The following is a 13,459-nucleotide window of genomic DNA, read 5'->3' on the forward strand; positions in this document are numbered from 1 at the left end:
AACTAAAAAAAAAAAAAATTTTTAATGTTTATTTTTGAAAGAGAGAGACAGAGAGAGAGAGAGAGAGAGAGAGAGACAGAAAGAGAGCGAACGGGGGAGGGGCGAAGAGTGAGACACAGAATCTGAAGCAGGCTCCAAGCCCCATGCTGTCAGCATAGAGCTCGACGCAGGGCTCCAACTCATGAACCATGAGATGACGACTTGGGTGAAGGTGGATGCTCAACCAACTGAACCACCCAGGAGCCCCGTGAAAAGAAATTTAAGGGAGGTTCTAAGCCAGTCCTAAAAATCCTATCAGCCTTTTAATATAATAAGCAATACAAAGACTCACCTGCAGGCATTTCAGCTAAGCGACCAGAGATTTCTCTAAGGGCCTCCGCCCATCTAGAGGTAGAGTCAGCCATCATACTGACGTGATAACCCATGTCACGGAAATATTCTGACAGCGTAATTCCTAAATTGGGGAGAATATTACAAGTTATAATTCTATAATGTAGAATCCTGACTTGGCATCATTAAGAAAACTTTAAAGCAATAAATACATGAGGCAGACTGTTAGCTGTTCACCAAAATCCCCCTTCTTTTGTGCATACAGCCAAATTATATTTCCTAGCTTCCTTTGTATTTAGATATGACCAGGTAACTGACCTCTAGCTAACAGAATGAAAGTCGAAGTAATGAGTTCCATCATCAGGCATGCCACACATCCTTCCATGCTCTTTATTCTTTCTGGCTTACTGAGATGGACAGGACTCCCAGCAGCCCTGAAAGTCAGGAGTTGAAAACGGAAGAGTACTTTTCAGCCTGGGTCCCAGCCCAGAATGACAGAATGAAGAAGAGTCCCCCTAACCACTTAAAAAAACATCTGTTATCCTGAGCAATGACAAATTTGGGTTTATTTGTTGCCATAGCCTATTCTAATATTGTGCATTTAATTTTTTTATGTTTATTTATTTTTGAGAGAGACAGAGCATGAGTGGGAGAGGGACAGAGAGAGGGAGACACAGAATCTGTGTCCAGGCTCTGAGCCCGACGCAGGGCTTGAGCCCACAAACCGTGAGATCGTGATTTGAGCCAAAGTCAGAAACTTAACTGAGCCATCCAGGTATCCCAATATTGTACATTTTAAAAACCAGGAAAAGACTTTTTCTCTATTTTTTGTTGAGACAATTAAGTCTGAAATTAATTCCCATTGTAGCTTTTGTCTACGTATCACATACACATATACCAAAAACTATCAACTAATTAGCTTATTTTTCAAATGCAACAAATGTTAACACAAGTAATATCTTAATTATCCAGATCATTCTCCTGTGTATACCAGGTTCTGTTCTGTTAAATCACTTAGAGTAAACCATTTAGAAGAAGCTAATAGACAGAAAGAAGTCCTGGGTTCTAGCTCCTGTTCTCTGATTAATCTCCACAACTAACTTCATTTCCCAGTGTTATTTCCTAATCTGTTAAAATGGAATAACTCTTGTTCTACCTACTTGTGTATAGCAGATGAAATGATATGTATAAATGCCTTAACTAAATTATAATAGTCTCAAAATCTAATGCCCTGATTCCTTTATTTTACCAGTAAAGAAAAAGTCTTATATAAGTAAAACAAAATAGTGCTCGAAAATTCAGCGCTTTACTATTTATCATATTGTACTTTCAGAATAAGAAATCGATATCTGAGGCTTCTAAAAAAATGATTCCATGAACAAAGTCTTTAAAAAAAAATATTGCTTCTCATTATTAAGTTTTTAAAAAAGGGGTGCCTGGGTGACTCAGTTGCTTAAGTGACCAACTCTTGATTTTGGCTCAGATTATGATCTCAGGTGTTATGAGATAGAGCCCTGAGCACTGTGTGGAGCATGCTTGGGATCCTTTCTCTCCCTCTCTTTCTGCCTCTCCCCGGCTTGCACTTTCTCAAAAATAAATAAATAAACATTTTAAAAGGCTTAAAAAAACAATAGTTATCACATCTTTCAATCTGATGATAGGATCAGATTCTCACTTATATGAGCATACATAGCTGCACTTTAAGCCTCTGTGATAATATTCTGTGATAACGTATTAGGGAGACTTGGTGGAAGAAACAGATACATATGAGTAAACTTCAAAGAGTTTTCAGTGCCTACTAGTTAAAAAAAAAAAAAACAAACAAACCTCAGACAAAATAAAAAAATGAACAAACTGGGAAAACACTGGCCAACTCATGACAGATAAAAGACTAATTTCAAAGAGCTTTTATAAATCAGTATGAAAAATAACTCCTATCCAAAAGGAAAATGGACAGAATGCAGCTTTCAATTAGTTAATACAGATAGGAAAGATGTTAGCTGAAAGAATTACAGACTGAATCAGTATCTTTATTTTAAAAATTTTTAAATGTTTTTTAAAATTTATTTTTGAGAGAGAGAGAGACAGAGTGTGAGCAGGGGAGGGGCAGAGAGAGGTGGAGACACAGAATCTGAAACAGGTTCTAGGCTCTGAGCTGTCAGCACAGAGCCTGATGCAGGGCTCAAACATGTGAACCAAGAGATCGTGATCAGAGCTGAAGTCGGATCCTCGACCAACTGAGCCACCCAGGCGCCTCCCTGCCCTTTTTTTTTTGTTTAATGTCTTTTTATTTTTGAGAGAGAGAGACAGAGTGCACTCTGAATACGTATCTATAGAGTAGGGATAGTAAATTGTTAAATCTAGGTGCTGAGTACATCAGCGTTCACTGTGTGTTTGATAATTATCATTAGGAAGCATTACAAAACATAGCACTGGTGAAGATGTGGGGAAACAGAACTCTTGTTCACTCATATCCTTTTTGAAGAGCTATCAATATCTAAGATCCACATTAACAGTTGTATGCTTAGCAATTTTACTTTTATAAACTTACCTTACAAAAATGTACAAAGAAACACATGCACAAAACATGAAAAGAAACTGTAAAAAACATACACAAGGATGCTTTAGTGAATCAAGGTTTGTGATAGCAAAAAAAAAAACCAAAAAAACAAAAAAACAAAACAAAACCCAAAACAAAAACAAAAAACAAAAAACCAAAAACTGTGAATAATTTATGTGTCTACCAGAAGGATGCTGGTAAAATAGATTATGATACAGCCATACAGAAGGGATACTGTGCAGCCATTTAGAAGAAGTAGGTAGACTTCTTGTCTTAAAATAATAGGTGAATATGTCCCTTTTCCCTTCTCATAAAAGTAATCACTAAACAAGGAGAACAAGAAGTATAAAAAACACAAACTCTATTACCAAAAACTAGGGGACATGTTTAGCTCCACAACAAAATAATGAGGAAAGCCACCTAAATGAGGTAAAACCCAAACAAGGATGTGGGAAGACCCCAAGAATTCACCTGAAGCTGAACATCTCAGATTATGCTTTTGTAAAACTGGGGCAAAGCCAAGAATCCTTTGTTTGGAACACTGCACAAGGGATACTGGGTACTGGCAGGAGTTCCTTGGATCCAGTATGGCATCAAGGAGAAGCAGGGTGATGGGGACAAACAAAATGCAGGTAGGCACTCTTTTACAGTGAGGAAAAAGTGGATGAGGCAGGGTAGAAGAGAAAGAATGCACTGTAAGTGACCTTGTGGCAGTAGATTTCTGTTGGCAGAAGAAGATCAAAGTAACTTACACAACTCCATGCCACAACAAACTCCACAGATTGCCATGAAGCAATCCTGTCTCCCTTCCCATCTCCTGCAGAGATGAGTAATAGTAACAATACATATCAGTATGGGAACTACACAAAATACAAGAAGAAAAAGGACAGAAGAGCAAATACAATGATGGCCAAAGAACCTGCCAAGGAACAGGTGAAAACTGTGACCACGATAAATTAATGAAAGAAACTGTTAATAACGCGTCCTACCACACAATAAAATCTCAAGGAATATACAGTAAGGTCAGAAAAGAGGTTTCATGAGCCAGCAGAGCTCAACAAAGAGCTGGAAGAAAAAATAAAGCCATTACAGAAATGAACGTTTCATTAGCAGCAAAGCATAGAATAACCACTGAATATCCTGTGAGCAAATGAACAAAAGGCTAAATAAAAAGGATTAGAAAGGATAAGATATATAAGGTAAACAGATAAAGGAGATCCAATATGTCTAGTTTGAAGAAGATAACCATAGCAGAAGAGAAAAGTTTGGGAAACAATTCTTGAAAATTTTCCAAAATGAAAGACACGTTCATAAGCTGGAAAAGTAACTACGCCTCAGGAAAAATTTATCAAAACTATCAATATTGGCATATATCTTAATAAAGTTGTAAAACTTTATTATTTTTTTAAATTTTTAATGTTTACTTATTTTTGAGAGACAGAAAGAGACAGTACATGATTGGGGGAGAGGCAGAGAGAGAGGGAGACACAGAATCCAAAGCAGGCTCCAGGCTCTGAGCTGTCAGTACAGAACCTGATGCAGGGCTTGAACTCAAGAACTGTGGGATCATGACCTAAGCAGAGTCAGACGCTTAATTGACTGAGCCACCCAGGTCCCCAAAAGTTATAAAACTTTAAATTGAAGGAGAAATTCCTTTGGGGAAAAAAAAAAATCTTCCATAAAAGGAAAAAAAAGCAGGTTGGCTTCAGATCCCTCGCTTGTATTTAGTGCTACAATAAAAGTTCTCAAGGAAACATACATTGATCCAAAATATTTTATACTCAACCAAACTACTATTAAAATTTAAAGGCAGTATTGGGGTGCCTGGCTGGCTTAGTCGGAAGGGCATGCGACTCTTGATCTCAGAGTCATGAGTTTGAGCTCCATGCTGGGGGTAGAGATTCCTTAAAAAAACAAAAACAAAAACAAAACAAAAAAACAAAAACAAAAACAAAAACAAAAAAACAAAAACAAAAACAAAAACAAAAACAGGTGTGCCTGCGTGGTTCAGTCAGTTAAACATCTGACTTAGGCTCAGGTCATGATCTCATGGCTTGTGAGTTCGAGTCCCATGCTGGGCTCTGTGCTGACAGCTCGAAGTCTGGAGCCTGCTTCAGATTCTGTGTCTCCCTCTCTCTCTGCCCCTCCCCTGCTCACACTCTTTCTCTCTCTCTCTCTCTCTCTCTCTCTCTCTCTCTCTCAAAAATAAACATTAAAAAAAAAAAACAAAAAAGAAAATTTAAAGGCAGTAGAAAAAAACAAACTTATGAAGAAATAAGAATTCATAGAATGTAGTTTCCCTGAGACTTTCTTGAGGAAACTTTCAAAAGTCAGATTTTAGCCAACCACAAAATAAATGGAGAAATTATAGCCAAAAGAGTGCCTGTGGGGACTGACTCCATTTTACTCTAGGTTTAAGGCTAATAGAATATTGTATGCATGGTTACACATAGAATGTGAATATCATAAATCTGAAAATGTAGAAATAAAAGTACCAAAAAGCGGGGATAGAAGTGGGAGCAAATATGGGAGGTAACACATAAGTGCACTGATTTTCTTATCTTTTATAACTAGCCATCAAAATATACTAATCCAAAGGTCATCATTAAAGTTACAGACATACAGATTTATTTGGAGTTTAGAACAATGGTAAAACATGTAATGAAAAAAAAATGGTAGTAGAAGATAACATCATTTTCTGGTTATTAACAAGATTGAGACAATTCTAGAAATATACTGACATATCCTCATATGTACATAAAGCTATTTTATAGTACATAAAGCATTTTTTATTTTTATTTATTGATTTATTCATTTTTTGTGCAGCATTTTTTTTAAATTTTTTTTTTTTTAACGTTTATTTATTTTTGAGACAGAGAGAGACAGAGCATGAACAGGGGAGGGACAGAGAGAGAGGGAGACACAGAATCGGAAGCAGGCTCCAGGCTCTGAGCCATCATCCCAGAGCCCGATGCGGGGCTCAAACTCACGGACCGTGAGATCATGACATGAGCTGAAGTCGGACGCCTAACCGACTGAGCCACCCAGGCGCCCCTGTGCAGCATTTTTTAAAAGCTAGGAATATGGTTGTACACACAAAGTATTTTAGAATGAAAGGAAAGTTCTTTGGAAAAAGAAAAGGTTTGGTGCTAGCTTTAAAGTTAAGAACAGATGTACACTGCTTTTATTTCAATTCATATACTCACCAGTATAAATAGAAGCTTCTCTAGCAGCAACAGGCATATTGGAGGTATTGGCTACCAAAGCTGTCCTCTTCATAATTGATTCCACCTTACCATCGACTTCCATCGTGAGCTAGAAGCAAACAATTGATTATGACCCTCCCATTTCCAAACAGAACATTTTAGTCCCCGCTTTTACAACTTACCCATATTTAATCCCTCTTATAATCAGTTTTCCCAAAGTAATATTTCTCATCACTCCAACCTCTCCCCCCTGCCCCACTGTGCTGGAAAGAAGATAGGCATTATTTCCACTGCATAAACGAAATCCATTATTTTATGGAAAAAGGAATATTACTTTAGCAACCTAGTAGATCATATAAAGCCAATATAAAGTTCCCATCTACAAATATTTTGTCTATTTTATCTTTCTCCCAATAACTGAAAACCATCAGACCACAAATAGAAACTTTAAAGTATTTGAAAAATTCAAATTCCTTTCCTGGAATATACAAATTGAATCACAAATATAATCAGAAAATTCTTTAAGAGATCCTTGACAAATCAGAGCATTGCTCTAGGTCCAAGACAAAGCTTTTTTAATTGCCAAAGGAAGTCGGTTAGTGGTATTTTCTCTAAAATAATATTTGAAGCTTTGTATGTACAGACCTCTGGGAAGTCCCGGAGGACTTCAGACATCTCATTTCCTCGTTCACCACATCCTACATAGATGATCACATCACTATTGGAATACTTGGATAGAGACTGCGATATCACTGTCTTTCCACAGCCGAAAGCCCCCGGGATTGCAGTAGTTCCTCCCTGTACACATCTGAGCGGAGAAAACAAAGTGTGGATTACTACACTTGCTAATTACTACTAACAAATAAAGTAGGTAAGTGACACAGAAAAACAAGTTGAAGAAACAAAGCACTTTGAAATATTTTCATCTGTATCTATATATATACAAAGATAGATATACAGATACAGTAATTGCTTCCGCAGCTGGTACCTGTAACAGTGTATGTTTTTTATTGTCGTTAACCATCTCTACCACCTTTAATAGCTAGATTGGGAGGGTACATGCCATAAAGTACTTGGGGAAAAGGAATATGAAAATAAAACAGTACTAATGATACTTGGAATGTTTATATAAATTAGTTCATGTAAGCACAATATAGGAATTACAGCTAAAAGAAAAATTTAAACAACTTTTCTAAGTTGTCTTGAGGCAAAAAATAAGACCTAAGAAAATCGTATCTTGCTATAAAGGTTAATGAACAAAGAATTTTGTTAAGGTGTTATGTCAATCCCCTTTTATACACTGAATAACTATTTATAAAGTATTTCCTAGGCACTAAAAACTGTTTGAAATGGCTGGAGAGACACCAGCAAATAAGATAGCCATGTTTCTGTAGGCAGAGCTCACATTCCAGCGGTGTAAACCAAAGTCAGCTGGTGGTTATAGTGCCATTTAGCAGCTACATTCAAACTTTTCCTAAGAAGTGGCAAGAGAGAGTGAAATATCCTTAAGGGCAGGGCAAAGTGAATGGTGTGGTATGTGTCTGTGTGTGTGTTCACACGCCAAGTGTGCATGTAGAGCAGGAGGGTGTGGGCAGGAGAAATGAAATTTATTGCTAAGGGAAATTTCTTTGCAATACTATTTTATTATAAAATTCACAGAAACATTATGACCTTAATAATAATGACAGACTTCTTCAAAATTAAACTAATACACATTAAACATTTTTTTTCTTCTTCAAACCTTTTTTTTTCTTTTAATACTTATTTATTTTGGGGGGACAGCACAGGTGGAAGAGGGGCAGATAGAAGGGGACAGAGAATCTGAAGTGGGCTCTGTGCTGACAGGCTGACAGCAGTGAGCCCGATGTGGGGCTTGAACTCACAAACTGTGAGATCATGATCTGAGATGAAGTTGGATGCTCAACTGACTGAGCCACCCAGATGTCCCTCTCCTTCAAACCTTTCAGTGACTCTGATAAACCACGAGGGCATGTCCATTCATCCTATGGCTTTGTATACCTCTCTCAAATCACTTTTAACTTGGATGGGGAGGCAGGGCTGGGTGTACCCCAGTTTGGAAGTTCAACAATTCAATGTGAAACATGCTATCAAGAGAACATCCGAGGTGCTAGGGGAAAACACAGGAAGGGGTGCAAAGTCTGACACTGGATTGGAGTAGGGTCAGGAAATCCTTCTGAAGGGAACGACCTGAAAGGAAACAGAAATTAGCCAGACAAAGGGAAATAACATTCTAAGCAGAGGAAATAGCATATCCAAAGGTCCAGGGGCAAGAGGGAGCACTGCTTGAGGAACTAAAAGTCCTTCAGGATGCCTGGAAGATGATGCATAAGGAAGCTGGGCCATCGAGTGGCTGACATGATACTGGAAAGTAAGCAATAGCCAGATCACAGACCAGATGGTTTTATAAGGAGTTAAGGAGTATATATTTTTTTAGTATTTATTTATTTTTGAGAGAAAGAGCATGAGTGGCGGAGGGACAGAGAGAGAGGGGGACACAGAATCTGAAGCAGGCTCCAGGCCTGAGCCGTCATCACAGAGCCCAACATGGGGCTCAAACCCATGAACTGTGAAATCATGACCTGAGCTGAAGTTGGACACTCAACCGACTGAGCCACCCAGGCGCCGCAGGAGTATTTAAGAGCAATAAAAAGCATTTTGGGGTTTCAAGCAAAACAGTATAGGACCAGTTATGTGTTTTAGATGTGTCATTATGTAATATGGACAATCCTTTAGAAAGGAGGCAAGACTAAGGAGAAGTCTAATTAAATGTGATTATGGCAGGAACAAGGGTAAGATCCTTAATTAAAATCATGGAGTAGGGATGAAAGATGTAGATAAAAAATACCTGGGTAAGAGAATAAAAGCACTTCTTCAATAATTAGATGTGAGCAGGTAAGAATGATCCTTGAGAGAAATCATAGATTTTAGATTCAGCATTCACTGGATGGATAATGATAGCCATTGAAACAGGCAACAAAAAAAGATGAACAAGTTTCAAGGAAGGGAGTGGTGATTAAGATGATGATTTTAGCTATGAACATATTGACTTAGAAGTACCCATTAGATGTTCAAAAGGAGAGGCATGATCAGAAGTGAAATGTGAGTCTGGAACTCACACAAAATCTGGGGGAAGATACAGATTTGGAAGTCATCATATGTAGAGGAAGATTTAAGTCATTAGAGTGGACAAAGTTATCCACATAACTTTGGGAAAGGGAAAAATTCTAAGAAATATCAAAATTAAAGGAGAAGGAACTTGCAGTGGAGAATAAGGACTTGTGTATAGAAGCTAACAGGAAGAACAAAAACAGGGTATTTCAAGGAGGAAGGAATCAGCAGTAACATTCAACATTCAAAGTCATAGAAATTAAGGAAATACTAAAACTTATTTATTGAATTATCAGTATGGTAGTGAGTGAGAATGTTAGTGACAGTAGTTTCAACTGTGGGCAAGCCAGCTGGGCAGGCACTGTGAATTACAGTGGGAAAAGTGGAGATGGCTAATTTATTTTTTCAAGGAGTCTGGCTGTGAAGATGAGGAGACAAGTAGTGGAAGACAGAAAGGAGAAAAGGACAGAAGGTAGATATTTTTTCATGAAATGGGAAATAAAAGGAAGATAACCTACAGAGGGAGGTCCCTGAGGAGACATGAGGTAGGATAAGCTCCAGAAAGAGGAAAGATGAGAGGGGACGAATGGAAGTGTACATTAATGGAAGGAGTTTCACATGTGAAGGCTCTAGTATGATCATTTGTTGCTAATGAAGAAGGAAGAGTAGAGCCCAGGACCTGAGGCAGGTGCAGAGGTCTGAAACAGCTGCTGAGGAGAGCAGGAAAATGGGAAAGAGAGAAATGCAGTAGGATTTGGGACCCAGCAGTAAGATTCCACCTTGCACTGATTAACTGAATTTCTCAGCAGCCTGTGTGTAGACTTGGGAGCAGGAGGTGGCTGGACAGATTCAGTTGGGATTTTGCCGGGTGAGTGTGACAGAAAACAAAGGAACAAGAAAATATAGTCCATTGGCCAGTATCCATAAGAGTGACAGACTATTAAGCTTAAGCTGGTTCCTGAAGGATATGGAAACAGGAGGTGCTGACTAATAAGTCACAAGATCGAAGATCTTGTGAGAAATAGAACAACTCAGAGGGTAGGTTTGAAGGGTTTAAGTGGGACGTATGTGGGTTCGTGATTCAGAAGTTGAAGGAGTTACTGTATCACAGCTTCTGTCTTTTCTGTGAAATAAATGATGAAGTCTTTTTGTTGAAAGTAAAGCAGAGTATGGTAAAGTCTGAGATTTAAAGACAAGAGGTTTGAGGTTTTTAAGCAGCTGATGAAGAAAATGGCAAAGAGCAGACTATAAATTAAGAAAGATTCCTGGGCAGCACAGAGAGCCCAGTTGATTTTAGAAACCATATTTATAGTGACACCAGTCTACTAATTCCAGGACAGCTAAATAAAGATAGCTATATTGTTTGGGTACAGATTTTCTGGAAATTTTATTTTTTCAAAAAGTGTTAGAAGTAATGCTCTTTTTGCAACTGTGTCAATGATTTCACTCCATAATAAACATTGGCAATATATGAACATTTTTAACTAATTTACTATTATTTCTCTAGATAAAATTTATTATAGCATTAGCACATAAGATATCTATAAGGCAGGGAAACAATAACCACATATAATCCTCTGAGGAAAAACCACAGGACATAGCTCAAACTTACGGAAAAAGGGCATCAAGGACCCTCTGGCCAGTCAACAAGGGATGATTAGCTGGCAGCTTCTCAGTGACAGGCCGAACTTGACGTACAGGCCACACTTGGACCATGCTAAACTTTTCCTTTATACCTTCAAATTCAAGTTCCAAGACAACATCCTATAGAAATACAGTAGGATGTTAAGTACAGTCAAATTTATGAACATTTCTTCCTCTAACATCAAAGTAACCCCAAATTCCTCTTGGGGGTAGAAAGCTAGTATGTGGAAGTGGAGGAGATTTATATTTCTTATTGCCAATCTTTTTTTATGTATATGTTTATTTATTTTCAGAGAGAATGTGTGTGAGCAGGGAAGAGGCAGAGAGAGAGGGAGGGAGATTATACCAAGCAGGTTCCATGCTGTCAGCACATGGCCCAACACAGGGCTCAATCCCATGAACTGTGAGATCATGACCTGAGCCAAAACCAAGAGGTGGACGATCAACTGACTGAGCCACCCAGGTGCCCTGCAAATCTATACAGTTCTAATTTTTTTTTAACCAGGTGCATTTATTAGTTTTAATGCTTAAAAAAATAGGAGTTGAGAAAGACCTATTTCAAATAATAGAAGAATAGTTAAAAAATTGATACGGATATGCACAGGGACAGGTCTTAAAAAGATACAGAAGATACACTTGGGACTGAGGGAGAAATGAAAGTCTTCGTATTACTCTTTCCTTTGTTTACTTTATTATAGTGCTCTTATACCGATTTAATAAAAAATACTTAAGAACCCTAAAATATCTAATAAAATATTTTTAAATATTTACAAAAGCAAAAAGATAATGAGTAATACTCTAACATTTATGAACACTGAGATGGTTTCAACTACTCACAAATAATCCCAATGTCCACAGACTTATAGCAATCTATAATTTTGTTACTCCATGAATTTGAACTGTCTACCTCAGAGTGTTCCTTCCATGTGTGTGAGTCTTTAAACTGGTAAGGCTAGCTGATTGCCCAGAATCCCAATCTAAATCTTTTGTTCTCTATATTTTGTAGAGCAAAGACTTACTCTTGAGAAATGACTAGAAAATTGTTTTCACTCACATTTTATCTGGAATAGATTATTTGTTACAATAGTCTTAATAAAGTTATCTTCATACCCACAAAGACTATTATAAGTCTACTGTATTTTACTGACTAGCAATAACATTAAAGGACTAAGTTTTAACAAACCTACCCAGAGTTAGAATTCATATAATCCATTATACAATTAATTATGCAAATATAGATTAACAGTTAAAATCAAAGACTACTCTATGCCTAAAGAATCAGGGCTTTAAGACGAGCATAAATTAAGAAGGAGGGAAAATGTTATATTAGATATTGCTTTCCTTTAAAAAAACAAAAACAAAAAATAACTATGTTCTGCTTTTTGTATTCCCAAGCCCAAGTTCCAAAATAAAATCTTTATAAAAAATAATTATGGCAGTTATATACAGGAAACAACAGGTGTTGGCAAGAATGTAGAGAAAGGGGAACCCTCTTACATTCTTGGTGGGAATGCAAACTGGTGCGACCACTGTGGAAAACAGAGTGGAGGTTCCAAAGGTCTAAAAATAGACCTACCCTATGATCTAGCAATGGCATTACTAGGTATTTACCCAAAGGATACAAAAATACTGATTCAAAGGTACACATGCACCCCAATGTTTATAGCAGCATTATTAACAATAGCCAAATAATGAAAAGAGCCCAAGTGTCCATCAACTGATGAATGGATAAAGAAGATGTGGTGTGTGTGTCCTAGCAAGAAGCTAAAACACACACACACCCAGTGGAATACTACTCAGCCATAAAAAACGAACTCTTGCCATTTGCAATGATGTGGATGGAGCTACAGAGTATTATGCTAAAAGTGAAAACAAATCACTCAAAGACAAATACCATATGATTTCACTTATATGTGGAATTTAAGAAAAAAAACCCAAAAAACAGATGAACACAGAGGGGGGGAATAAAGAGAGGCAAACCAGAAAACAGACACTTAACTATAGACAACAAACTGAGGTTTATTGGAGGGGAGGTGGGCAGGAGGAGGTGTTATAAATGGATGATGGGTATTAAGGAGGGCACTTACTGTGATGAGCACTGGGTATTAGTAATGCATCACTATACTCTACACCTGAAACTAACATTATACTGTATGTTAACTAATGGGAATTTAAATAAAAACTTGAAAAAAATGAATAAGGGGATCCAATGTACAACATGATGACTGTACATAACAGTATAGTACTATATACTTGGAAGTTGCTAAGGAGTAGATCTTAAATGTTCTCACTGCACACACACAAAGGTTAAGTAGGTAAAGTGCTTTGATGGAAATGTTAACTAACTCTATGTGTTAATCATTTTGCAATACATAAGGGTATTAAATCATCATGATAAAAAAAATTATGGGAGTTAATTAAAACTCGTACATTAAGTATCATTTCTATGGCTGTTTAGGACACTAAAATGGGTACTCTTGGGACTATCAGGGAGGGCCACACTATGAGATAAAGTGTATATACTACTTACTGAGGTATCATAATTTCCAGGTGGAGCAATGTAAGTTACAGTTCCTCTGTTCCGCGGGGG

The 13,459-nt window shown here is 37.4% G+C and overlaps 1 protein-coding gene across 1 annotated transcript in view; it reads right to left on the reverse strand.

Moving 5' to 3' along the window:
- ATP6V1A (ATPase H+ transporting V1 subunit A) overlaps positions 1-13,459 on the reverse strand; it is a 64,271-nt gene that overhangs the window by 14,859 nt on the left and 35,953 nt on the right. Inside the window, 5 exon segments of the mRNA XM_047099069.1 lie at positions 332-454; positions 6,097-6,205; positions 6,742-6,904; positions 10,838-10,989; positions 13,400-13,459. Of these exon segments, the coding sequence (XP_046955025.1) occupies positions 332-454; positions 6,097-6,205; positions 6,742-6,904; positions 10,838-10,989; positions 13,400-13,459 (607 nt within the window).

This window comes from Lynx rufus, unplaced genomic scaffold (assembly GCF_022079265.1).
Source record: "Lynx rufus isolate CCGP_SWC_20201006 ecotype Redwood Valley unplaced genomic scaffold, mLynRuf1.p SCAF_5, whole genome shotgun sequence".
Classification (NCBI taxonomy): Eukaryota; Metazoa; Chordata; class Mammalia; order Carnivora; family Felidae; genus Lynx; species Lynx rufus.